We start from the raw sequence: 27,810 nt of genomic DNA, 5'->3' as shown, positions 1-27,810 counted from the left end.
CATCTGAACGTACAGTAGCAGATTTTACTAGACACATGGCAAAGGCAGGTCATCAAAGCCAGATGTTAACGTCACATCACTCATCGGCTGTATGTTGATAATTGAGGGGGCCGTTAAATAACTATGTGACAACTTGTGTTTGAAACACTCGACATTTACTCTGTAGCACACATACAGATACAACTTTGATTCCTTTTTACACAATTTATATTGTCACGTTTTGTAATTGAACAATAGAAATATACTCTTAAGTGAACAGTACAACTTTGTACCAATACATGATTGTACTATATAAGCTTATGAACCTATATTCAACATCCATCCTGGAAAATTCACAAATGTTCAGTTGAATAAATACTTTATCTCTCATTTGTAGGAAATACAACCATTTGTTCGACCATAGGTCGTTAATAGGGAGGATTCTGTAAGTGTTTGCGGCCCGCCTGTGTCGCAAAATTCATGCTTGGCTGGTTGACGTCACCATGTGACGTCACTAGATGACTAATTTCGCGATATTGTCCGCAACCATAGCTGCGTCACTACGGTATAAAATAAAAAACCTGATCGACCGCCTCTGGTCGATTATGCTTTCTATGTTACCTTTATAATTAAAACAGAAGCTGTGGGTTGAACACAATTCATTCTGGGGTGATTCCCATTTGAGTTGGTTTACACCACAGTTCAATTACAATCATGTTCTGACATCGCCTCTTTGAAAATTGTCTCGTTCCATTTGCAAAGTGGCCACAGATGGGTAGTACTCGACAGTCTCGTTCGGGGGTCGGAAACGATAGATTCTGGAGCTGCATGCGGATTTTTAGTGCTGCATTAGTGCGGGGGTGGGAGACAAGTTTGACACGAAGGGCAAAAAAAAATTAAACTGTGAGAGTAAAAAAAAAAAAACAGTTTATGTCAGAAGCAGGATAATAGAGTTAATCTGCCAAATTATAAATTACATATAAATTATTAGTTGTTTAAATGGGCCCTTATGAATATGAGTGTGGTTTAAGAGATAATAAAAATAAGATAAACACGAAGCAGGGATATTTTAGCTTTATTTGTTGTTGATAAAACGTCGAGTCAAACTTAATGCAGGTACTGAAAATCAAATTATTCTAAATTTAAAAGTTGCACAAAATATGTGGTAAAAGCATACCTAGTAGCATTATAAAAGTCCAAGTTGAATAAAATTTGATATGAAATATGCAATATAGTATTAGTTGTTAGGATTGTCTGGCCCTCTCGGAATAGAGGTTCAAGGGTGGTGTTTATGTGAGATTTGTATCTTATGTTCTCGTCAAGTGTCCTAATTGTAGAATCTCAATTGTCCGGTGGACTGAATGTGAAAGGTGTGTCCATGTCCTCTGTAACAGTCTACCGACTAGACCAGAGTGTACGTTACCTCATACCTAAAGACAGTTGAAGAGGGCCCTTCTACAATTTTAGTTCCCACTTCTGCACTGCAAAACAAAACAAAAATACAAATTAATGCAAAATTTATTGCTGTAAGTAACGTGTTCTAAATAATTATTCTTTTCTTGAAAAGAGGGCATGAAAATCCACACAAAAGATTGACTAATACCTGTATTTTAGCAATTGTTTAGGGACTGGATTTCGCTTTTTGATTGACAGACGGTGTGCACCGTACAATTATCTTGGGTCCCCTGGTAGCCCACTAGCCATCTTTGCCATCCTGCCGATGGCACGAGGCAATCTGCATCCAACCGAGATCCTCCCTGAGCTTTTCACAGATTTGTATCCCCGTTTTCCCCAAAATCATTGCAGAACGCCACTTATTTTTTTATACCAGCACACATACACACGCACACACTGTCACAAGTTCACTTAAGTTGAGAATGATGTGGTGATGCAAGTGAGATAACTGCAGAGAAAACGTGCTCTCGTGCTGTCAAGTGTGTCAACTGATACAACTTAAATGACCACCAGAGGTCCCTGTGTGTGATATATCCAAATAAGGAGGCAAAGGCATCACTATTTAAGGTACATATGTAACAAGAATATTCCTCCGTGTGCCCACACGCGTGCATGTGTGGCTGTGCGTGTGCAAAAGAAAGTGAGGATGTTTCATTAGTCTCATAAAGAATATTCAATTGCACGCTTGTTTAAAGCTCTTTTTTTTCAATTATAAATGTATTTTTATTTTAACTCTTGTTTAGTGTTAGTCACATTTTTCTTATTCGCCTGAATTAAAAAAAATAATTCGTGTGCTGTTTTACGCATGCACTACTGATCAGGATTATCATTTTTTTTTAAATATTTGCCATATGTATTGTTGTTGCTCGGGCTTGTGTTTGTGAAGGCAAATAATTGTTCCTCTTTATCAATAATGATCAGGGCATAAATTGTGTTATCCAGCATTTTACACTTCACGAATAGTGAAAATAACATCTCACACAAATAATTATAAATGTATACTTTCATGTTTAATTTCAAATTTGATTATCTACACACTTGTGTTTTAATAATATATTCAACCTTTTCCGGTTTCCAACTTTTCTTTTATGTTGCATTTATTGTTTTAATTAAATTATATGCAATGGCGAATTTTAATAATCATTTTAGAGGCAGTGCCAATGAACCCGAACGGTTTAAATAGAATAATAATTTCAAAAAGGAAAAAAATTTTTTAGGGCAATTGGTAAACAAGGTGCAGCTGTGTCCGTCTGGCTGCGTGTTTCTCACTCGAGCGTGCAAGTATTTGAGTTCAGTTCGGGTAGGTTTTTCTCATGCATTGCGTAGATTTGGTGAAATAATAATTTACGGCTTTTGGGTTAAAAAGAAGTTAATTGTTTTGCGATGAAAGTGGAAAGGACTAAATCTCAACAATAAGGTGTGTTGTTACTCTCTTTTATATGAGATTTTAAAAGCCGACAAAATCGGAATTCCATTTCTAATACGTGCATTTAAATTAGAAAAAAAAACGAGGAAGCAGGAAAACATGATTTGTAATTGAATTAGAGCACCGGTTCAACCATTGGCTATATGAAAAGGCCCGGTGCCCCCCGCATTCCGCCCTAAAAGCTCCTCCCCTCACGTATCCAAACACTTGGCTGTGCGGAGGACCACATCTTATAAGAGCCCCCGAGAGTCATGTCTGTGCCATCATCTGATCTAAAAACCCAGCAGAAAGCAGGAGAAAGATTTTGAACTTCCGCCCCCTTCCATCACCCATTCTGGAGGGAGGCTTGCAAGTCCCCCAGAATCAAACAGGGCGCCTCTTTTCAGCTCAGATTGGCCTGACCGGACCCTCGACTCGCCTTCAAATATGCAGTTAGAGAATATCCTCCCCAGTGGTCTACCCAAGACGTTTTACAACCTCTCCTCGTCGGACAGTGCCAACAACAGCCCGAGGCCTCCGTCGCAACTTGATTATCAAGAAGTGGACCGAGCGGAACCGGAGTCCAACGGTGCTCCTAAAAAATACCTACCGGCCGTGGGGAACGGGATGCTGGGTGACCCAGAAGGGGACACGTTCTCTAAAGCCGGGCCCGATGGGAGGAAAGGCTCCCCGGTGCTCGGTGAGGACGAACTTACCAGCGGCCGGCGGTACAACTTAGACGAACTCGGTTCTGACCGATATTTCATCTCGTCATCTCAGGCGAGTTCCGACATGGCGAGTCCGTGTTCCCTTTTTCCATACGCAGGGCAAACGGGCTCCGTTTACACGGGAACAACCGGGTCCAGGTACCCGGCTTCACTCCATTATGGATCAGTTCTGCCGCCCGCCGGCTTCTCCTCTCCGTCCGTGTGTACCGGACGGAGCCAGTTCGGCAGCGGGGGCTACCAGTTCAGTCAGGGGCCCGGCTGTTTATACCCTTCTTATCCTGGCACCGGCATCAGCTCCATGTCTCTGCCGGGCTCCGGCACCGGCCCGCGGGCGCAGGTTTACCTTTGTAACCGGCCTCTGTGGCTCAAGTTTCACCGGCACCAGACTGAAATGATCATCACCAAGCAGGGCAGGTAAGAAAATGAAAAATGCCGTTGGAAAATAGATTTAATACATTTTATTAATCATTGTATTCAATTCATTTGTTTTTATTCATGTTCCAATTGTTCCTTTTTTTGTGTCATATTCAAAACCAATTTTCGTTATCCAAAATGTTTTAGACGATTTTAAGTAATTGTGCTCATTGATTAAAGTATTATTAATGTTTTTTTTTTCTTCTTCTAGACGGATGTTTCCGTTCCTGAGCTTCAACATCACCGGGCTGAACCTTACCGCTCACTATAATGTCTTTGTGGAAGTTGTTCTGGCCGACCCAAATCACTGGCGTTTTCAAGGAGGAAAATGGGTCACTTGTGGAAAAGCAGACAATAATATGCAAGGTTTGTAAATTAATTAGCATTTCTTTGTATTTAAAAAAGTGAATCTGATTTAATGTTTCATACACATTTTCATATATCATGTGAATGCAATGCAAATATGATTTGATTATGGAATGACCCATGAAGGCTGAACAAATTATTTTTTTCACTACTGAAATTTAAAATTATTGGCCATAGTGTGTGTATGGCTGAGCGTACGATGTTGTGAAATTGTCGTATTAAAGATAGTTTTATGGATATATATTATTCATAATTACTTCATTCTTATTTATTTGTTAGATTACATTTAAATGACCTATTTGTATTGCTATTAACTAAATAATTCAGATTTAATGATTGTTTCATGTTAAATTATGTCTAAATGTAGGTAAAAAATATCAGTATGAAATATAGACCTGTTTAAATATAAAGCATGCTCGAACTAAATCTTCAGATGATTACACAGAGCACAAAGTTCACACATTTCCAATCCATTAACCTGTAACAAAATCTGATTTTAATATTACAGGTAACAAAATGTATGTTCATCCCGAATCCCCAAATACTGGCGCTCACTGGATGAGGCAAGAAATCTCTTTTGGCAAGTTGAAGCTGACAAACAACAAAGGGGCCAACAATAATAACACACAGGTCAGATAATTTTCTTTCTCGTATGTATTTTCTATTAAACCTTTTTTCTGTGAAATTAAGAATTTTTTTTAATCTAAAATCAAAATGGATTCTCCTTGATTTTTTTTTTCTTCCATAAAATGCTTGGCAATAATTCTGGATTCTTGGAATATTTGTCCTTTTACGATAATTGCATATTCTTTTTGGTTCTTAGTGTTGCATGCATTTCATTTTTCAGATGATAGTCTTGCAATCACTTCACAAATACCAACCACGGCTCCACATTGTTGAAGTGACAGAGGATGGAGTGGAAGACATGAGTAACGAGGCCCGAACTCAAACCTTCACCTTTCCCGAAAACCAATTCATAGCTGTCACAGCTTACCAAAACACAGATGTAAGAATAACATATGTGACATATTTTTACAAAACAGATATACATTATATTGATTCATTTGGCTTTATTTCTTTTTACAGATAACACAGCTGAAGATTGACCACAATCCGTTTGCAAAAGGTTTTCGGGACAATTATGACTCGTAAGTTTCTTGCACTAACATTCCAATGAAAGCAGCTTTTCAAATCTATCACCTTTTTTTCCCATTTAACCAGAATGTACACAGCCCCAGAGAGTGACAGGCTGACTCCCTCTCCAACAGACTCTCCGCGATCAACCCAAATTGTTCCTGGGGCTCGCTATGCCATGCAGCCATTCTTTCAGGACCAATTTGTCAATAACTTGCCACAAAACCGCTTCTACAGCAGCGAACGGGCCGTACCCCAAACCAACAGCCTTCTGTCACCTCAGACCGAAGATGCCACCGCTGCCGCTTCAGCTCAGCGTTGGTTCGTCCCTCCGGTACAGCAGCCAAGCTCCAACAAGCTGGACCTGTCCTATGACAATGACTATTCTACCAGTAGTCTCCTGTCCTATGGCATCAAACCTCTATCCCTACAGACATCCCACGCCCTCAGCTATTACCCGGATTCAGCCTTTGCCTCCATGGCTGCCGGATGGGGCAGCAGGAGCTCCTACCAGCGGAAGATGACCACAGGCTTGCCCTGGTCCCCTCGTCCGAGCCCGCCAGCCTTTGTGGAGGATCAGCTGGGGGCCACTAAAGACAAGCTCCCCGAAGAAACTGCTCCGTCGACAACCACCTGGATAGAGACTTCTCACTCGCTGAAATCTGTGGATTCTAGCGATTCCAGCGTGTATTCCATGGTGTGCAAGAGACGCAGGATGTCCCCCGTGGGTTCCAGTACAGAGAACTCTCCCACCATAAAGTGTGAAGACTTGACTACTGAGGATTACAATAAGGACAACCCAAAAGGCATGGGTTATTATGCATTCTACACAAGCCCCTAAGACTATAATTTATTCAAACTTGGTATACCTGAGTAATCGCCATTCCTTGTTAATATCTTTTTTTTCTCTTTTCTCTAAAGGTGCCAAAGCTTAGTGTTGCTCACCCCAAGCAAGCTGCACAAGGTTTTTATTTCTCCCCCAGGCCAATCCCTTTCTCTCATATCTGAGCAGCAATTGTTATTTTTGAACAAGCATGCCTCTTTTTAAATGATTTATTTCATTTTTTTTAAAGAAAAAATGAAAAAGCAGATTGAATTTGTTCTTCCCCCGTCCATGGTGTATTTAAGTCGTTCCCATTGTACGATATTTGTGCACTTTAGAATGTGATGTACCTTGTAAAAAAAATTGTCTTCATGGAGGTGTAATGAAATGGAAAAATAAAGCTGCTTTTCATCAAGCATCATCCATGTCTTCCTTTGAGTAATTTATTAGCCAAATTGTCAAGCTTATTTCATTACGATTTAATTAGTGACTACTTGCATGAAGGCCTTAGATAAAAGTTATGTAAGAACTTGTCACATTTATGTAGCCCCCGTGTATCAAATATTCCAAAGACTTCCTAGATATAGATTGAACATTAAGTTATATATTGTCAATTATATATTTAAAGAGTCAGGATAAAAACATTAAATAAGTAATACTGCAATAATTGTCATATATATATATATATATATATATATATATATATATATATATATATATATATATATATATATATATATATATATATATATATATATATGTATATATCCTGATCTAACACCATTAATATTTAAAAAAATAAGTTTTTACACTAGGTTAAGGGTTAATCAATATAAATCTATGATATGAGTCATATCAGCATTGGCCCTTTTATAAATCCAATGGTCCTCATTACTGAAGACTTGTGATACAGTAAAATCGATCATATGCAAATCAGCAGTAAATATACTTGGAGTCAGTCAATGTTCCATATGTGACTGAGCACAGATAAATGTTTTGAAAGTTGCACAATGACTCTAAAATGAAAGGCAAAAATATGACAGTTAAATACTTTTTGGGGGCAATTCCTCACTAGACCTAACCTAAAATAAAATATCCGTTTTATTGATCTTAACTTTCATTATCATAAAATTAACACTACAAATCGTGTTCTCATGTTTTCAAAAATCACATTTGGTAAAGAGTATTTCAGCATATAAAAAATAAAATCACTTCATTTATTTCTTTGTTTTGTTGCATATAATATATATATTTATTATCGGTGGTGAGTGCCTAGCGCGTCGGCCTCACAGTGAGGGACCTGAGTTCAAATCCAGGTCGGTCCACTTGTGTGGATTTTGCATGTTCTTCCCGGGCCTGCGTGGGTTTTCTCATACTGTGGTTTACTCCCACATTCCAAAGACATGCATGGTAAATTGGTTGGCCCTAGGTATGAGTGTGAGCTTGAATGGTTGTTTCTCCTTGTGCCCTGTGATTGGCTGGCCACCAATTCAGGGTGTCCCCCGCCTCTGGCCTGAAGTCAGGATAGGCTCCAGCACCCCCCGCAACCCTGATCATTATTTATTTGTCTGATTTTTTGTTTTTGTTATTTGTCCGCTTTGTGATGAAAGCTTTAAATGTCATTATAATTGTCTAATGGCAATAAAAGCATTAAATTCAATTCAATACAGGCAAGAAGTTGGTTGCATCTTGACCTGCATGCCAACAAATAAGTACCACAGCAAATTTAGACAAACACCATATTCACATGTGAAAACAATTGTAGTACTTCACTCAAACTTACATACTTGTTGGAGGGAACAACATACCAACATGTTATGCAATACATTTATTTTCAAAAGGACACAACTCCATTTCTATTATAAGAAAGTCCTAATATTTGCGCACTTTGTGGTCTCCTTGGCCCTTTGACTTAGTGTGAATCATCACCCAAACATTTGAAATTAGTTGTGTGCGGGATTTCTAATTAATTTTGTTGTGAGACTCCTTGACAAAAGGAGGAATCTAACTCCAATTAACACTTCCTAACAAGATAGATTACCATGGTCTCATCACAAAAGTTGTTAAAAAAAAGAACGAAAGGAGCCTCTAATGTGATTGCAGTCTGGAGAATGAAAACGTTGGCATTTCTGTTCGCAGGTTGTTCGTCAGCATATCATGATTATCTCTTTCCTCCTTACTTTCTGACATTTCCCACCTATACAATTAGAACAATTGTAAGAAACAAATTTCTACAAAATATTTTACTATTGATTCATAGGAGGTAGACATGAAAATAACACCTGAAAAAAGGCAATTTCGTAATCGTGGTTCACTAAAATCCGATAACTGGGTTTGTATAGGTCTGTATAGACTTTTTTAGCTGTAACGTGGGTCAACTTTTTTTCCCATCCAAATCCATGTATAGGGATCTCTATTAGAGACCATAATAAAAGTTACATAAAGTATAGGGCAAATACAAATTTGAAGACAGTCTAACATAGAAGAGCTTTTGACATCCTAACACAGATGACGTCCTTAGGCTGTTTTTTCACCTCGAGTCACACACAATTACTTCTCTCACTGGCTAAATTTAGCTGCGGGCGCACTTGTGTTTGGGTCAACATTATTATTATTGTTCTTTATCAGTGATCAAGAGAGGGACAAGAATAGAACAGTGGTGATTATGTTCATCTATACATATACGTGTAAATATGTATATGTATATGTCTATATATATGTCTCTCTCTCAATTATACATATATATAGACATGTATATAGACATATATATATATATATATATATATATATATATATATATATATATATAGACATATATAAAGACATATATAGACATATATATAGACATATATATATATAGACATATAAAGACATATATATATAGACGTATCAAGACATATATATATAGACGTATAAAGACATATATATATATAGACGTATAAAGACATATATATATATAGACATATAAAGACATATATATAGACATATAAAGACATATATATAGACATATAAAGACATATATATAGACATATAAAGACATATATATAGACATATAAAGACATATATATAGACATATAAAGACATATATATAGACATATATATAGACATATATATAGACATACATATAGACATATATACATAGACATATATATATATCGACATACATAGACATATATATGGTCCATCATGCTGGAAAAGGCATTCTTCATCACCAAATTGCACCTGTATGGTTGGGAGAAGTCAACCATACCATCATCTTCCATACCGTGCATCCTTGAAGGGCTGCAGGGGTTGCTGGTACCTAACCCAACTGACTTCGAGCGAAAGGCAGACTACACGCCGTAGGGCACTTAGAGAGACAAACGACTAAACACTCTCATAATCATACCGACCTCAGAGGGAATCGAGCCCACGCCTCCCCACACCAAAGCCAGGCGAGATAAATGTCTACATTGCGGCTCTTATGTACCATCAAATGTACACCAAATTAAATTATAACTATAATTATTTTCTGGCTTAATTTATCCTTTGTATATTCTATTTTTTTCCTTTTCCATACTGGTTATCCTCACAAATGTGGTGTGAGTCCTGGAGCCAATCCCAGCCAACTATGGGCAGCAGGTGGGGAAACCCTGAATTGGTTGACAGCTAATCGCACGGCACAAACAGACTGATAGCCATTCTCGCACAAACTCATTCCTTGGGGCAATTTCGAGTGTTCAACCAGCCTACAGTGTGTACCTTTGGGATGTGGGAGGAAACCAGAATATCTGCAGAAAACCCATGCAGGCCCGAGGAGAAAATGCAAACACCATACAGAACAATAGAACCGTCGATCTCAAAACTACGAGGCAGACGTGCTAACCATTTTTTTTCTCCAGACTGCCCTATCTCATCCCTATTACTATGTTTCCGTTCTATGTTTTTAAAATTTGGTAGTGTATCTTATTGCATGGTTGCTCTGTTTTGTTATCCCTACTCTTTTTTGTAATTTTCTAATAAGAATTGTTGGGCATTCTTACAAAAATCATTAAACATGTTAATTAATTTAAACATTTCAAAAAATGGTTCATTGTTTTGTTCCTTTAAAGATCTACCTTGTTGGTTTTAACAAAGTGTGAATTGGCATGTTAGGATTTTGACAAATTTAGCTCTCAAAATTTAAAATAGTTGGTGTCTATGCAGATGCCAAAGAACATTGACCTCAATTGGAATTAAATCCATTGAAACTGCTTCATCATTGGTGCATAGGTATGATGCTCACAGGTCTGTTGGAGTGAGACCACTGTGTGAGATGAGTCTCAAGTAAGTAAGGCCTCAAATGTTTGAAAGGTGTTGAGTGTTGGCAGAGAGCACAGAGGTGCCAGGAACCGGTGTTGCAGAGAAGCCCTTGTGTCAGATCCATGTGAACTGCTTTGGATGGGCTTCGAATCAATGGTGCATCCCTAATATTGGAGAGGATCCCACAGCTGAGCTGCACTTAACAGCGCATTGATTTTCAAACCTCTGCTTTCTCTCTGGAGGCTGGTGGGACACATTTGAACAGGCCGGACCACCTCACTCCACCCATTCTAACACCACCATTTACTGTATCCACAGCCCCTCCCAGCATTTACCCAAATCTGTGTTTACGTGAATACCCCATGCTGGCCATTGCCCTCTCTGGCCCCACTTTTTCAGTATCCCTAAGGAATCAAACTGGATATAAGGGGCACAAGGCTTTCCAAAGGATCCCAGAAGAGTGATGCTTGGGATAGGACTTAAAGAAGCAGCCGTGTGGAAAAGATATGAATCAAAATCAATGCAATTGCACTTTGGGAAGTTCCAACAGATTCATGGGATTTTGCTTTCTCTTTTTCGGTGCTCTCACAAGGTTTCGCCAATTGGGACAAAACAGCCCAGACCTTTTGGGACAAAAGGGTTCAATGGTATACACAGGTAATACTCATTTGCTGATTTGAGAATGAATTCAGATATCTTAACCTTAAATGAAACATTGAGTTATTTTGGATTTAATAAAATAATGACCTGATGTAAATAATCACATCTGGTACAAGGTTTGCTTAAAATAACCCACAATAAAGTGTGGTCTATTTGCTGAAAATTACCTGTTCATGAGGCATCATCTCATTGAAAAGTTCCGTAGAAAACCATCATTGAGTTAAAATGTGTATTTGGTTAGGTCAGAGTTGCTCAACTCCTCTGTTTTCAATGTCTCCCTCCACTATCACACCCAAATAAAACAATCAGGACGGTTATCAAGCTTCTGGACAGCTTTCTGATTAGTTGATCACTTGATTCAGGTGTGTCAGTGAAGGGAGCTATGGAAAACACACTGGTATGGGCCGTCGAAGACTGGAGTAGGGAAGTACAGGTTTAGGCGGTACAGATGTACCTTTACTTACAAAATTAATTGGTTCCAGAACTTTTTTCGAGACTGGAAAATTCTGTAAGTAGAGCAGTACTTTAAATGTAAATTCTCAAAGTCTTTTCGTGTTCCTCACACAACTACCAACTACACTCTTTAAAATTTGTCATAGTGTCTCAATTTTGTATGAAAGATGTGAGAAACACAAAAATGAGAAAAAATTATAAGAAAATGATTTATGAACTTGGATCTTTTTTGTATCTCGAAGCACTATTTGCATTTACTATTTCGTAACCTGAACATTTCATTACTCGAGCTATTCGTAAGTAGAGGTATGAATGTATTTGTTTTTTCACCATTCTTTGCCTCTTTTGAGCCCATCCCATTTGGTCCACAAAATGCTGGAAAATGATTCAGCATAAAGTAGAAGTACAATCAGGATGAAGATGCTCTGGTATTAATTAATAATTATATACAGTATGTATGACAGCAAGCATCACTTTTTGCTTTTAATTTTAAAACACTTGAAAGGATTGCAACAGTAACTTCCTTATCCTTTCATTTTAGAGTTATTATTTTGAATTGTTTTCATATCATGGCATCATGTTTGCCATTATGACTACATTGTGAATTTTTCACTTAGACTTGATTTGAAGAATATTTTGAATCAGAATTGCAACATTGTCCAGAAAAGTTACAGTAGATTTCTTCTAAAATCTCTCAGTCCTCATTCAAATATTTATTTAAAAAATCTGATAAATCTTTTGGCCGATTTTTTTTTTTGCTATGTATATTGCATACATTTTTGCAATCTCATCATGACGTTACACTCTTCTTTCCTAATGTGCTAAATAGAATGAGGCCCTGCCTCCATTTTCACGAGTTTCCATGAGAATATTTATCAGTCCTTACATTCTGTGCAATATTTTGTAATGACATTCACAAAATGAAATAATGACATCAACATATGAAATAAAAAAACAGACTGGTGATGAGACCTGTGTCGCACCATGCAGTTAATTGCATCACTATATCTAAAGAATACGGTGAAAGCAGATTCTGTTCATTTTCACTTGCTCAATATTTTAAAAAATCAGCTCACGGCAAAGTTTTGAAGAGGATAGTAAAAGTAAAAAAATTACCCCCTGTTGAAAAATTATTACAGATTTGTTTTATCTTTTCTTTTTCATTTCATCAGTTCTTCCTCATTGACACATTCCTATATATTTTTTTACCCTCTTATCTTGCAGTACTCATGGATAAAACTGTTTCTCAAATCATCACAACACCTTTCAGTGATTGTTGGTTTGAATCCCAGGTGGATACCAACACAATGCTTCTTCCGCTTGTCTAAATCCTGACTCATTCACAGCTGCATTATTTAGATGTATGTGTCTTGGATGGTACACAGCACATTTCCTTGTGCACTAATAGGCTCAGAGTATCTCTAAGATCCAGGGTACAATTAAGAGGTGAGAGTTTGATCTCCCACCTTTTCACTTCTATTTCGGAGCTACTCTGTGATTATGGTAGAGGTTGATGGGCAGGTGTGGAATGATCTCTGTTTTCTATTATTCAAACACGATAACATTTTTAATGAGTATTATCATAGAAAGGTAACAATAGACACAAGTGAAGCTCATTTGGCATCGTTTGGTGTTTAAGACTATCCATAAAAATCAAACAGGCCAAGCATAATAAATTATCATAATGACAGTGAAAATGTGAAAATCTCCTATATGATATTTTGTTGAAAAAATTACTGACCAAGGGATTTACAAATAGAATATTCTAAATATTGGATTAAATATCTTTTTCAAAAGCCGTCAATACAAAGAGCTTCACTGTTGGTACAACACTGCTACCTGCTGGTAGGCGCTGGTTAAAACAAATCAAAACATGTTTCTCATTCACCCTAATTGCGTGATCTCTCTTTTTTTTAAATACAAGAGCGGATGAAACGCGTCTAATTACCGACAAAGGGCACCGAAAAGAAGCATAGATGCGGCAAATTGAAAGGAATTGGAAGAAGCACAATTGGACCATCAGGGGTGAATATAAATGTTCTTTTAATAAATTAGATTGGTTAAAAATACATTTATTTTTACTAAAAGTGCAGACGGTGAGAACCACTCACAGTGAGGGATGGAAAACGTAAATATATCATATAATTCCAATGGTTCAACTTTATGTGACATATTTCGACCACTTTTGCGATATAATTAACTTTTTAGACCAATAATAAAAATAATATATGGATTCTTTCAAATAGTATAACATATGTTTTGGACGCCAGTTGATAAAGAATAAAAATTATACAAAATAACGACATTAGTTTAACATAAACTAAAACAAAAACCCCGCTTTGCTTGAGAAACGAACTAAAACCCACCCTTAAAATGACGCACTCGCTTCTGATTGGCCAATAGCCTCTATGTTAAAATATGATTGGTAACCACCGACGGTCAGTCAATATGAAGGCGTGGCCGTCACGTCATGAGCAAACGAGCGGTCGCCAGACAGTCCCCTTGTTCACTCAAGTGTCCCATTGCCGGTTTCCACTACTCTACACAACCGGCAAAAAAATTCACCGGTTGCCCCAAGGCCTAGCGGGGAGTGGGATGGATGATTCATCGGAACTAACGCGACCCTTCTTGAGATCAGTACGTAACCGCACCCCACCGGGAACCGCTAACTTAGTGTCACGTCTGCCTGTTTCTTTGTCCGTCTGTTACCTTGTGTTTGCCTGGCAGCTGGTTAAGCACAAGGGATGCTTTACGCGACCAATTCAGCCGAGCTCCCTCCGGAAACTGCTATTGTTAGCCAGCTTTCTTCTCCTGACACGTGGCGTGACGTTAAGAAGTTGTTAGTGAGAGTGTAGTACTTTTCAAAATAAATAACATTCTCTGCTTTTTGTTGTTCTCTGAGATGGGGTTTTACAAGTTATTAACTTGCAAGCTAATTGGGCTAGCCGTGGGCGATCTCCTCTCAGTTTACTTATAATGTTTATTTAGTAATTTAAGGAGTCAAACCGGTAGAATTTCTTTCTGATGAACATCCTTTAGGCTTTACAAAATAGTATTCTTTCAGATGACATCTAACATATAACTTTTAATTACCATTAAACGGTCCACTTTCCTTTGATTGGCTTAAACTGTCACTTGTGTCCAGTCAATATGACAGTAATCTATCTGATTTCTTGCTAAGAATTTTGGATCTCAGTAGTTTCAGCACTTAAAAACAAACATTGATCATTTATCTCCCCCCTTGAATTTTGTTTATTTTTTATTATTAAAGAAAGTCATCTTAAATCAGTACAAACTGTGTATTAAATCCATGTGACCTGTCTCCGGAGTCAGTCAAACTTTAGTGACAGATGGGATCCAGACTGTCAAACTTAGGAGCTGTTTGAACAAATCCAAAAAAGAAACTGGTTGCAGTGCTAAGTGTGAAATGTCTAACTGAATGATCTAAATGCTGGTGTAGGGTTGCCTGCTGCTATGTTTATATGTGTCTGTCTAGGTACTTATTTGTGCGTGTAAAATCATGTGCTTAGTGGTGAGGAAACACGATCCCTTTGCTCCCCACTAAAAAAAATGCTTTCTTGATCACTGCTCAGTGCTAAAGTTTTTCCCCGGTTATGAAAATGATTGGGTTTAATGTTATTGCGTCAAAACGTAAGCTGAGATACTAAACTTGCAGGTGCTCCTGATGCAGCAAAAGGGAATGAGAACTACATAGAAAATTGATAAGTGCTGTACAAAACACCAAGAGTTCCAAACTGCCAGCCCACATTTACAGAAGTGAGCTCATTTGGATGCATTTGATGCATCATACGGTAGAAATCCAGAGACATCAACAAGAACAAGTAGCAAAATACTTGTCCCCTGCTGCCTCTCATTCTTTCATTTGTGTAGAGCAGTAAGTACATCAGATTCAGTGGATTGAGTGACCTTTTCTACTTCCGTTAAAATTAAGCTTAAAATTGTGTTAAAAAAATCTGGCTTGTCCACGTTTTTGTGTTGTTGATGACCTGTTCCTCAGTGTTTCACATAATGCACTTTTTTTTCATTCAGTTTAGATATTTTTTATTATTGGTGCTACATTTTTTGGTTTAAATTGGTACCTCTACTTATGAAATTATTTTGTTCCTGAACTTCTTTTATGTCATGATTTTTTTTCACAACTTTATATGTACTGTTATTTCTCGCATATAAGCCGTATTTGTCGCTGAAAATGATGACTGAATCCAGGGTACTGCTTATATGTGCATAAATTAGACTTGACATGCACAAAACTGCAAGGTGACAAATATGAAACCCCATAACACAAGACAATGCGACCAATCATTTATTTCAAATGAGAGAAACGATAAACAGATTGTTAAAATATCAGCCTTGATACCTGTGTAAAGTGTTTCTCATGCAAATGCCTGGTGAAAACTAGACCGCTATGGACACACTTACTGGATGTACTTGTGAATTTTTTTTTAAAATTTATATACATGCAGGCAACACCCTTTCGGAACACAGAAAAATGATTTTGAAGGCTTAGCTGGATGATTGTAGATTTGTGATTATGAAATAAAACAAGTGTACTCTACGTCTAACTGGCGACCAGTCTAAGGTGTAGTCTGCCTTTCGCGCGATGATAGCTGGGTTCGGCTCCATCAACCCCCGCAACCCTTTCGAGGATGGATGATGATGATGAAATTTTAAAAAAAATATGCTTTGATTTTTTTCTATTTATTTCTTGTTAAAAAGTGACAATAATTGCAGTAGTGTCTCATCTCATTTTCTGAACCGCTTTATCCTCATTAGGGTCGCGGGGGGCTCCATCAACCCTTACAAGGATGGACAGTGCAGAAAGTGAATGACTTATTGTGATATGAGAAAAACAACAAAACAAAGTTCATATCTATAGTCTCATTTTCTGAAATGCTTTATCCTCATTAGAGGGTGCTGGAGCCTATCCCAGCTGACTGCGGGCCAGAGGCAGGGGACACCCTGAATTGATTGCCAGCTGATCATAATGGCACAAGGAGACGGACAACCATGCACACTCACACCCATACCTCGGGGAAATTTAGTGTCTAATCAGCCTATTACGCATGTTTTTGGAATGCGGGGGGAAACCCACGCAGGCCTGGCCAGAACATGCAAACCCCACACAGGTGTATGGCAATAATATGAACCATCAAAAGAATCGAGATATTTCCACATTTGAAGCAATATGGCCACCGCAAAACCTTAAACTTCTGGTAAAACAATTGTAATTTCTGTCATTAAAAAAGCATTAGGTTCTTGTCAAGATAGACATTTCTATTTTCAAATGGAATAATTTGATATTTTGCATTTACAAAGAGAGGCATATTAACTTCCTTATGATTTTGACCCAAATAATGTGCATTATGCATTATGTGAGAAATACCATGTGCGATGATTTTTCCCTTCAAATGAAGCACATTGGTATTCCCTATTAAAACCATGAATATGGAAATGAAAATTGTGAATCATATGCGAGAAATTGTAAAATTCACCGATTTTTTTTTAAGCATGTGGCTTATATGCGAGAGAATACGGTAATCACCATTATTATATAGTTTAGGGCAGGGGTGTTGACCACACAGCTCCCAGACAAAATAATTGTGACTCTTTGCCTTTTATCCTATTTAGTGTATATACTGTGGGTCTGCCTCGTTTGATATTTCTCTTATTTTTATTCTCTCTTCAAACACATTAAAATTCATCATGGCCCATTAAAAAGAACACGTTGTTTTGTAAGGGGAAGAAAGTTTTATGGTGAATAATAAGGTTTTAATTGTGTTTTTGTGTGCATCTGTCTGTTTTGGTTGGTCACTGTGTAGTGTGGTTCTTTGACTTTCAAGGTTTAAAATTTTTGCTCTTTCTGTCTAACTTGCTACCCCTAGTCTAGTCAATTCTCCAAAATAAAATAAAAAACACCGTCTTATATTCGGGTCAAGGCGGTACGTTCCTATCTTCAATCCAAAGGCAATGCATTAAGAATGCCAAATAGTCTGCCTGTTTCCATTCATCTTTGTCTCGGATAGGTTTTCGTTTGTGACCTGAATACCTCAGCCGGTAAACATTTGTATGTCCTCTGAACGTGTGTGTGTGCCTTCCATGTGCTGCTGTGTGTGCGTGTTTTTTAGCTCTTGGCCGGGGCAAATAAAATATTAATGGTGCCATGGTGGGATTGGCTGACGAGCAAAGAGCAGGCTGACAACAGGGTAGAGACGAGTACTGTGTTATGAAGAAGCCTGTTCCCCCTTTCTCTCACTCTCTCTTTTCCCTGCTGTAAGCAAGCACAGGAATTGGTAACAGGCACATGTTATTGTGACTATTGAGTGCATTCACTACGAGGTAACCAAAAAATATAGAGGAACAAGCTAACATTTTCTAGGATCTCAATGGACAAACAGAGTGAGGAAAGGCATGTACTAACGGTAGGTCCACCAGTATTTGCATGTTTGGTAGTGTTACTTAAACAATATCCCAGCTTTTGTAATGATGCATGTATTGTTTGAGTTTCCTCCTTTCCAATTTTGACTACAGTGCTATTAAATGGGGAGCGTGCTTAAAACACTGTCTGGGTGAAATAGAAATGAGAGAAAATATAATCCAAGGTGAAAGAAGGGGTGATTGGATGCAACCCTTCCTTATTTATTCATTCATTTGAAAGCTTCCTGAAATAGGGACAATTGCTTTTCTAAATTTGAATGATTACAAGGAGCGACAGGGAAAAACTAGCTCTGATTGTTATGGTTACATGATAGAGCAGTACTAAGATAAAAGGGAGAATTTGACGAGACTGGTGGGAAAAGGTAGGTTAAACTTGAAACATGTCTGCCAAGGTTGTGTAACGTAAAGGTGGTGCGCACTGTTGGCACAAATGATGCTTATTGACTACTGGTTATGGCAAACTGATAATTGTTATGAGCATTGACAATAGATGTATGTACACTCAGTGAGGAACATTAGTTTTTTGAGAGTCACATAGGAGAACAGACTTATGAGGCAGTCATGGCTACTTCTTTTGTACTCTTACATTTTATATCCATTTTTCTGTTTGTTTTAAAGGACTTGAATACATGTTTTTTAATTGACTGAATTAGGTTAAACAAACTTAAAATTTCATCTATAAGTGTGATTGTAATGGATCTACACTACTGTTTTTCTAAACCAGTAAAATACCAGAATTCCGGTAGCTCTCCTAATATACCTCACTATGACTTCTCCTCACACCGTGGACAACAACATTTTATTTCACAATCAAAAAGGGCTACCTCTCACAACTATCTATCTTGGGATTCTGGGTAGTAATACTTGACTTGATGCATCAGGTTTGTTCTGTCATGTTGTATGATTAGTTTGGAATAGATCAGTCATGTACAGAATTACCTACTGATCTTGTCCATAAATTCGAAAGACCACCACTTCTCACAGTAACCTAAATGTGTGGGGTAGTACAAATTGCTACTTTGTTGTGAACCCAGAGTCACACCTGGACTGATCCTAACAATGGAGTGATTGATTATGGTAATACATGTGGGAATAATCAGCTTGATCAAGTGAACAAGTAGTGGCATATTCTAAATGCTTTCCATTACAATAAAGTTTTTCCACATGGTTAACAGTAGTGACTCGCATATTAAGGCTAAGATGTGAGGCAGTATCATGTGTCATTTGAGTATGTGCCTTCATCACCTTTTGTTCTGTTTTCCATCCTGCTTGGGACAAGAAGTTCTCTGTGTTGACCAAGGGAAACGTAGGCATCCTTCACCTCGAGGATTGTATTACGCCTCGGTTCTTAGTGATTCCATCTAATTGCACATTTGATCCCTTTGTTGAAAAACCACGTTAACTAATTCATGCAATAGGTAAATGGCATATCACGAAAACAGAAAGATTATTAATTATGAGATGTTTGGACCAAAACATCTGTCAATAAGTGTCCGCATGAATGACCGTACTAAACTCTTTATTTTGTATTTTCTACTTTCAGTCCATTATTACAAACCAATAGTTCACGCCAACATTAGGTCACTGTCACCCTGAGATATATATAAACGCTGGGAGATTGTCTCAAACAAACACTTGACTCTTATTACAGATCATGCTTTGCCTTTTGAAATTAGAATCATTATTTTGTATCCTTCTGTTATGCTTTTGTTAATGTTATGTTATCAGAATAAAAATACAATATGCTAGACAGTGCATTACATTTTCTATTTAACTGTTATTGTCAATTGGCATCTTGTTTCAGAAACAATTCTTTTAATGAAATCCTTTCAAAAATGTCTTTTTGGGGGGAGTATTTGTTTAGTTTTAAAGAAAACGAGCAAAGTCGTTTGGCAGAGCAACCCACTGGTGGCACCCTATGTTTAAAAGAAAGAAAAAATACCAGGATTTTTAAAATGAATGTCGTGACTATGACTACTGTTTTGTTATAAGTAATTTACAGTCCTTTAATGTAGTGTTAAAAAGAAACAATCTCAATGTCCACTTTAAAAAGTGAAAAGTAGATAATGATTTCAACAGATCAATTAAATTAACAAATTCATCTTCAAATAATTCTTTTCTGCTAACAGGTAAGTGTAATTCAAAAAGTGTTTCTCAAATAGTTCCGTTGCCGGGTGGAGGGGGGTGCAATGCCTGGGAGTACTTTTTTTACGAAAATAAACTAATTGCACATTGCGCATCTCTCGCGTAAGGAAATCTACGAGTACCGATTGTATTTTTTTCACTGGAGATAGCATGACCGAGTTGATAATCTGCGATAAAGCCAGGGGAGTCTACATGGACGTGAAAGCAAAGCAACCATCTGAAAAAGAAACCAGCATAACCCTTCAAAGCGAGTCGTAGCTGGTTCGATAATTTAAAAAAATAAACTAGTATACACAGTTCTGTGGCATGGAGAAGCAGCAAGTTCCGGCTCGAAAGTCGCAGTTAAAAAAGTTATTTGCCAGTAATCACTAGTATACAATATTCTGAAAATTTATATTGCTGTAGAACCATATGATTAGGACCAGGTTTTTATTTTAACAACTGCATGTTTTCACTTTTACTATAGCACCTGAAGACACAAAAAGGTAAATAATAAAGCAGGAACAGATGGTCCTCCTGTCATGAAACTCCTTTGTGTGAGCACAGAGAGTTGATATCTATAGGAGCTCATGTGAGCTTCAAGTGACTCACAACCTATAAAGACTCTGGCTCAAATTATTTAAAAAAGGAGGACCAGCAACAGGGATTGAGAGCCATTGTAGAAAACAATTTGGGGCAATGTTACCAGAGCTTTTGCCTTGTGTTGAGACAAACTTAATCCCAACTTTTAAACTGCACATACCAGTTAGTTTAGGATATTTGCTTGTCAGGGACTACATTTCCAGACCCATCAAGCAAGCCAATTATGGTCCTCACTATGATCAGCAACACATACGTCCTATGAACTCTTGGATGATGCTGACGTGTCTTCTGAATGCCCGGGTAGCATTGCCTGATTAAAATCACCTATCAGTCAAATAAGTGCCTGTGGCTCTCTCATGAATCAACAGTAGATATTTAGATATTAAACTTTCATGAATCAACAGTGAAAATTTAGATCTTAAACTCTTGTGAATATAAATTTGAGAGCTGGTTTCAACAGTACTTATACGTTAACATCCCTCATGAATCAACAGTAGATACTTAAACAGTAGATATTAAACTCTTGTTGAGAGCTGTTCTCAACAGTGCTTACTCTTTCACCATTTGACTGGCGACCAAAAGACTGGCGACCAAAAGACCGGCGACCAAACGTCCGGCGACCAAACGTCCGGCGACCAAACGTCCGGCGACCAAACGTCCGGCGACCAAACGTCCGGGCGAACAAACGTCCGGGCGAACAAACGTCCGGGCGAACAAACGTCCGGGCGAACAAACGTCCGGGCGAACAAACGTCCGGGCGAACAAACGTCCGGGCGAACAAACGTCCGGGCGAACAAACGTCCGGGCGAACAAACGTCCGGGCGAACAAACGTCCGGGCGAACAAACGTCCGGGCGAACAAACGTCCTGGCTACCAAACGTCCGGCCGGGGTCCACTGCCAGAATTTGTGCCAGAAAGCCCGATAGTATACAACTGATGTACAAATCATTTTTGTGTTTGTGCATTTTCAGCTCTTATTTTTAGTAGTATTCATCGTATTCCACCTATGAAGAATCAAATCTGATTCACAGTGGAAGACGAATTAACAATCAGTTGGCTGTGCGCTGATGGATTGAGCTCTACTTTATAAAATTATATAAGTAATGGAATGTTAATGCCATATATTCAATTTTTTTATTGTGAATTACACCCTTGTTAAATAAAGTTGAATTAAGTTGGCAGGTCAAATTCATACAGGTCATTTTGCAATAAAGCTTGAGATTATGGAACAGTATTGCTTTGTCCTCCCATATACTTTTTTGCCAAATATTTGAGTAAGTAATTGACTAAGTAAGACCTCTGCTCTGAAAAGCGTAATCTTTGGTAATAGGAATGAAGAAATAAACAAAACAATCTTAACATTTATCTGGCTATTTGCATTTATTTCACTCCATTTATTTCTTTGACAATTGCATTTATCAATTGTTAGATATAATGGCCTTCATTATTGAAGTTAGTAAATGATTTTGAAAGTTGGGAAATGGTTGCAATCAGTGCATTCCAACTTCTATGGTGTATAATGTATTGTGTGGTATTTTTTTCAAATTGATATATTTGTTATTAAAAAAGCACATTTTAATATGTAGTGTCTGTATTCTTTTATCTTTACTAGGGCCTAGATGAGGAGGCAATAGTTGACCATGGAAAGAGCAGCTTCACTATTCAAAATAACTATGAAAAGGATGACTTGGAAAGTAAGTAATGACTACATGACTGACTGTTTCTCATCAAAAAGTTCCTATTTGTTGTGTTTCAATTCATTATTACATTACATTTCGGAATGGAAATAACTTCTTAAAATAGTGCTTATATTTTTCTTCCCACTTTTGCTGGCCATATGTTCTTTTCCCCGGCCAATCTTTGGTCTGCCATTTTTTATGAATCGTGCCTAAAGGTGAGGTGACCTCGCATTGATCTTTAAGGGCATCTCTTCAGAAAATAGAAAACCATCTGTGGTTGCCTTTTGGGGTAGCTGTCGGATGAAACTTCAATCATTCAATCTATTATTAACTTAATACGTAATTTACTTTGAAATGCTCAATCTCTTTGTCTTGTTTAAGACAATTTCTATTGTTCCCTCAGTTTGTCCTAATGTTACTATGCAAATGTTTTTCTAGGCCACAGAGCAGTGTACGTAGGCGTTCATGTTCCTATTGGAAGGGAAAACAAGCGGAGACATCGTCACAGAGGACACAGACACCACAGAAAGCGAAGAGATAAAGATTCAGAGGATGGAAAGGAGGATGACAGAGAATCTCCCCCTTATGGTTTGAACCAGAAGCCTATCTGATGCACTCACTTTCTGCTAACTTCTGAAATACATTTTAGTCTGAAAGTAGTCCATTTGTTAGAAATTGTGAAGAGTTCATGGCCATGAAATTAAAATTTGATTAATTAGTTTTATTAATTTCAAACTTGATTGTATTAGCTATTGCTAAAAAATAAATGCCCACCTATTTTAATTTACTTCAATAGCAACATAACTCAGCAGAGTCATTATTTTTTATTTTCTAAGAAAAGAAAATATACTGTTATTATATAGGGTTAGGGTTTACATAACATTGTCCTGACATTAATGTCTATTAGTGATGGGAAATTTAGCTTCTTGGATAACTTCATTGGGAATTAACTTCAAATTGTTTAAGTCATTTTGCACAAATCACTGTAAGGCTTAAGTCCCATGCATCTTTTGGAACTCCTAATTCCACATGAAGTGAGCAGGCCATTAAAGTTGGCTGGTTTGACATATACCAGTATGTATAATTTGTTCCCAGGGTTGAAATTCCTATTTATGGGCTGTTCTTTTTTTTTCACCTCAAATCTCTTGCGGATTATAAAATATGTGAGAAACTTATCCTCAACTGTAATTTTTTTAAAACAAAAAAACATTGTTGTAAAAGCTTGACCTTTAACTTTACTCTTTAAGTCGAACATGACAGGTACATTTCATAGGTGTTTCTTACACACTCTTAGACTCATTCTCTTTGCCACCATCTCAACAGATACTCCATCTCAAAGGGTCCAATTCATTCTGGGAACGGAGGACGATGACTTGGAGCATGTTCCCCATGATCTTTTCACTGAGCTGGATGAGCTTTCCTTCCGAGCCGGCAGTGCAACTGAATGGAGGGAAACAGCCAGGTCAGAGTAAAGAGAGTGGAGAAAACTTTGTTGTCGCTCTATATCACCTAAATTCTCTAAATTATTTAGTTCTCAATCTCACATTTTAAAATGAGACACCTCTGTTCAGAAGGATCTATGTTGCAGACAAAATCAATCGCAGATTATTATAAAATGGAAAAACGTGCAGCTAACACAATTCTAACAAATATTGAGTAACTATATTTTCCTATATATAACAAATGTTTGTGCAGCAATATAAACTGTTTTAAAAAATTCACATGGACCTGTGTTTAATGTTCACATGACAAATATTCACACTGTACCAAATATAATAAGAGCTTCTCAGTCCCCTGTGGATTGCTTTAATGCAATGACTAACAAGAGCATAAGTAATCAGCAGAGAAAAGCTGGTTATTATTATGTAGAAATGTTATTCATTCATTTTCTGAACCACTTATCCTTACTAAGGTCATGGGGGTGCACTAGCCTATCCCAGCCAACAACCAGTAAAAATGTTATTCATTCATTTTCTGAACCACTTAACCTTACTAAGGTCATGGGGGTGCACTAGTCTATCCCAGCCAACTACGGGGACAAGGCGGGAGGCACCTTGAATCGGTGGCTAGCCAATTGCATGGCACAAGAGGATGGCCAACCATTCAAGCTCACACTTATAGCTAGGGGCAGTTTATAGTGTTCAACCATCCTACCCTGCATGTTTTTAGGATCTGGGAGTTAACCGGAGTACCCGGAGAAAACTTGAACTCAAACATGCAGACTATCCCAGGCAACTACCGGCACCAGGCCGGAGATAACCTGAATTGGTGGCCAGCCATTTGCAGGGCACTAGGAGATGGACACCCATTCTCACTCACCTCTAGGGGCAATTTAGTGTGTTCACCACCCTACCATGGATGTTTTTCGGATGTGGGAAGAGACCAGAGTACCCGGAGAAAATAATATATACCATGCAAACTCCACACGGGGAGAGAGAAAATAATATATAACATGCAAACTCCACACAGGGAGAGAGAAAGTAATATATAACATGCAAACTCCACACAGGGAGAGAGAAAGTAATATATAACATGCAAACTCCACACAGGGAGAGAGAAAGTAATATATAACATGCAAACTACAATGGGAGGTCTGGAACTGGGATTGAACCATCAATCTCAGAATGCCACAGGCATGGCCGCCGAATCAGGCCGGAAAATTAAACTTCCACTGTAGTGTCCAACGTAATGTCACCCGGGGGCCTTCTATTTGCGAATTTCAGCATGGATTTTCACATTTTTATGAACTTTTTTTTTCCGGAAACAAAACTCGATGTAGTGAAGCCGTGATATTTGAGGGATTACTGTATTCTTCTTTTTTCTTGTCTACAGGTGGCTTAAATTTGAAGAGGATGTGGAAGATGGAGGAGAAAGATGGAGCAAGCCCTATGTGGCCACATTGTCACTGCACAGTTTATTTGAACTGCGGAGCTGCATCCTCAATGGCACAGTCATGCTGGATATGAGAGCCCACAGTATTGAGGAGATTGCTGGTACATGTTTTAATGGAAACAAATAATAGTTAAATATATATTTTAATACGATAAGTTATTTGCCTTTCCTTCATATAGACATGGTGATAGATACCATGGTGGCATCAGGCCAGCTCAAGGAGGACCTACGGGCAAAGGTCCGAGAAGCTATGCTGAAGAAGCACCATCATCAGAATGAGAGAAAGCTCAGTAACCGCATCCCTTTGGTGCGCTCCATTGCTGATATAGGCAAGAAACATTCTGACCCTTTCTTGCTTGAAAGAAACGGTGAGATTTTCTAGTGCACTCACTTTTCTTTTTCTTACATTTGATCAATTATGAAGAAAGTATTTCTAAAGATGCAATATCTTTCACTGCGTGCATAGAAGGTGGATGGTGAAAGTGAGTACCATTGAGGGGATTATGTAATAGTAAAGCATTAACTTCCAAATTGCGAACGAGAAATCTGGGTGCTAGTTATTTTGTCTTTTTGGCTGGCTTGGTTTGAAAGACTGGTCTTGAATCCTTTAGGAACAGGTGCATGGCTAAGGCGTTGTTGTTTTAGTAAACAGTTTTACATTTGATTAAAATTAGGTCTCTGAATCACTGCTGGTGATGATGAAAATAATTAGCTCTACTGGCAAAGATAAATGCTGTGAAGTGTTATCTCTGTAGGTGTTCTGGACTGGTTTGCTGTGGTTTGCCTCCAGTTAATTCCACTGATATCTTATTTTCTGGCATGCAGTATGAAGCTTTGCCTAACAGTAACGTGATTGAGCTTTGAATGAGACAGATTTGTAGGCCTTGTGGATAAACCCTCAGTTCTTCACGGAATCATTCTGTGTGTTTTGCACTGGACCATTTTATTTGCTCATTCAATGCATGCATTTCTCTAATAACATTCCTGAATGTCATTGCTGCTCACACTTTCTGGCTGTCTTCAAATACCATCACTGTAAAATACTTGGACTTCACATGTTTTTCCCCTATCTGCTCTATCCCCTCTTCCTCTATCTCTTTCTTTCCCTTCCTTCTTTCTCCTTTTCGACATTGTCTCATCTATTAGGAGAGGGCCTTTCCTCTTCGCGTCCCTCCCTCAACAAGCCAGGAGCAGCCTCCTCTGCTTCCAACCTGCCTCAGAGACAAGAGTCCCGAATTTCCATCCTACTCAACCACCTCCTACCTTCTTCCTCCAGCATGGGGCATCCATCAGGTCCCTCTCCCCACACCACCCCTCAGAATACTCCTGTGTCCTTTCGACGTGCGTCTCCAAGCCCCCCACGTACCCACGGAGCTGGCTTTGACCCTCATAGTATCCCCGAAGTGGTGGTATCTCCCCCTAAGGATGATGATCCACCAAACTCGACTGAGGAAGGCACATTGCCACAGTTCAGCCGGCAATCATCCTGTGCATCCCAGGGATCCGAGCTGCTGCCCTTAGAAGGCAAATATCTGTGTAGCCTGGCAGTGTGAGTCACAGCTTGATCAGAAAACACTAGCACTAGCATGAAAGCTCTGCTTCCAGTTAACTTGGCGGCCACCTCACCAATTAGTCATGACAAATCTAACTTTTGGCATCCATTCCTTTCTTACATTTATTTTCCTCCTCGTGCAACATTCTACCATCCATTCATTTTCAATCATATCTTTATATGGCTTGTAGTGGGTGAACCGGAACCTACCCCAGCTTTGGCTATAAAGAGCTATATTCTACGGGTTGGTCCCGAGTTAAAAGCAGTAGACCATTATTTAAATAGTTGTAAAACCATATGCGATTTAACAAATGTGCAAGAAAATATCAGCGTTTTAGAGGGGGGGTTGACCACAGTCTGTTATATACCCCTTAGCCAGATCCTTGCCAAAATGTTGTTTGTTCTTTTAAATAATTAAATGGGAATCGGCCTCAATTGTTTTTTTTGCTATCAAATTAAAGGACATTAAAACAGTAGAGCTGGTAGTGAAAAGGACATTAAAACAGTAAAGCTAGTCGTGAAAATATAGGCATTTAAATGTCATACTTACCCACCCTATTGTGATAGTGTTTCTTCTATCTCTTTTCTTATGTTACAAATCTCTTATTGTGCTGCTTGATCACGTTTGTTCACATCTTTTGGTTAAGTTTCCATTGCTGAATTCTGAATAAGCTTTGTGATTTAGATGTTCTTATTGTTTTGTCTGCATCATGAGTTGATATACTATAGGGGGTGTGTAACGCCTCATATCTGGCATTCAATATGGGACTTGAGCTTTGAAACAGCACCCTTGTTTGTCCAAGGAT

The 27,810-nt window shown here is 38.2% G+C and overlaps 3 protein-coding genes and 1 long non-coding RNA gene across 7 annotated transcripts in view; 2 read left to right on the top strand and 2 right to left on the bottom strand.

Moving 5' to 3' along the window:
- samd12 (sterile alpha motif domain containing 12) overlaps nucleotides 1-27,810 on the bottom strand; it is a 303,220-nt gene that overhangs the window by 181,240 nt on the left and 94,170 nt on the right. The window lies entirely within an intron of this gene.
- Nucleotides 2,792-6,725, top strand: eomesa (eomesodermin homolog a). 2 transcript variants are annotated; one of them, XM_077743595.1, is made up of 7 exons: nucleotides 2,792-3,981; nucleotides 4,193-4,347; nucleotides 4,856-4,977; nucleotides 5,195-5,353; nucleotides 5,434-5,495; nucleotides 5,569-6,287; nucleotides 6,403-6,725. In XM_077743595.1, exons 1-7 carry the CDS (start codon nucleotides 3,287-3,289, stop codon nucleotides 6,414-6,416), a joined length of 1,926 nt encoding a protein of 641 aa, XP_077599721.1. In that variant the 5' UTR covers nucleotides 2,792-3,286; the 3' UTR covers nucleotides 6,417-6,725. The 2 variants fall into 2 exon arrangements, with proteins under 2 accessions (XP_077599721.1, XP_077599720.1); XM_077743594.1 differs by having other exon boundaries at nucleotides 5,569-6,725.
- LOC144214878 (uncharacterized) lies at nucleotides 8,036-27,795 on the bottom strand. Its single transcript, XR_013330294.1, has 3 exons — nucleotides 27,555-27,795; nucleotides 23,845-24,000; nucleotides 8,036-8,501 (listed from the first exon to the last, which is right to left on the bottom strand). It is a non-coding gene; the product is annotated as an uncharacterized LOC144214878 (long non-coding RNA).
- The window catches only part of LOC144214875 (sodium bicarbonate cotransporter 3-like), a 34,012-nt gene continuing 20,362 nt past the window's right edge, over nucleotides 14,161-27,810 (top strand). For 2 of the 3 annotated variants that reach the window (XM_077743591.1, XM_077743590.1), the window contains exons 1-6: nucleotides 14,162-14,335; nucleotides 22,494-22,575; nucleotides 22,999-23,148; nucleotides 23,884-24,022; nucleotides 25,393-25,553; nucleotides 25,632-25,820. In XM_077743591.1, the coding sequence (XP_077599717.1) occupies nucleotides 14,294-14,335; nucleotides 22,494-22,575; nucleotides 22,999-23,148; nucleotides 23,884-24,022; nucleotides 25,393-25,553; nucleotides 25,632-25,820 (763 nt within the window). In that variant the 5' untranslated portion in view covers nucleotides 14,162-14,293. Of the gene's footprint in view, nucleotides 14,336-22,493; nucleotides 22,576-22,998; nucleotides 23,149-23,883; nucleotides 24,023-25,392; nucleotides 25,554-25,631; nucleotides 25,821-26,598; nucleotides 26,977-27,810 lie in introns of all 3 variants that reach the window. The other variant, XM_077743593.1, reaches the window with a different exon arrangement.

Source organism: Stigmatopora nigra, chromosome 21 (genome assembly GCF_051989575.1).
Source record: "Stigmatopora nigra isolate UIUO_SnigA chromosome 21, RoL_Snig_1.1, whole genome shotgun sequence".
NCBI lineage: Eukaryota > Metazoa > Chordata > Actinopteri > Syngnathiformes > Syngnathidae > Stigmatopora > Stigmatopora nigra.
This window is presented reverse-complemented; position numbering and strand designations above follow the sequence as displayed.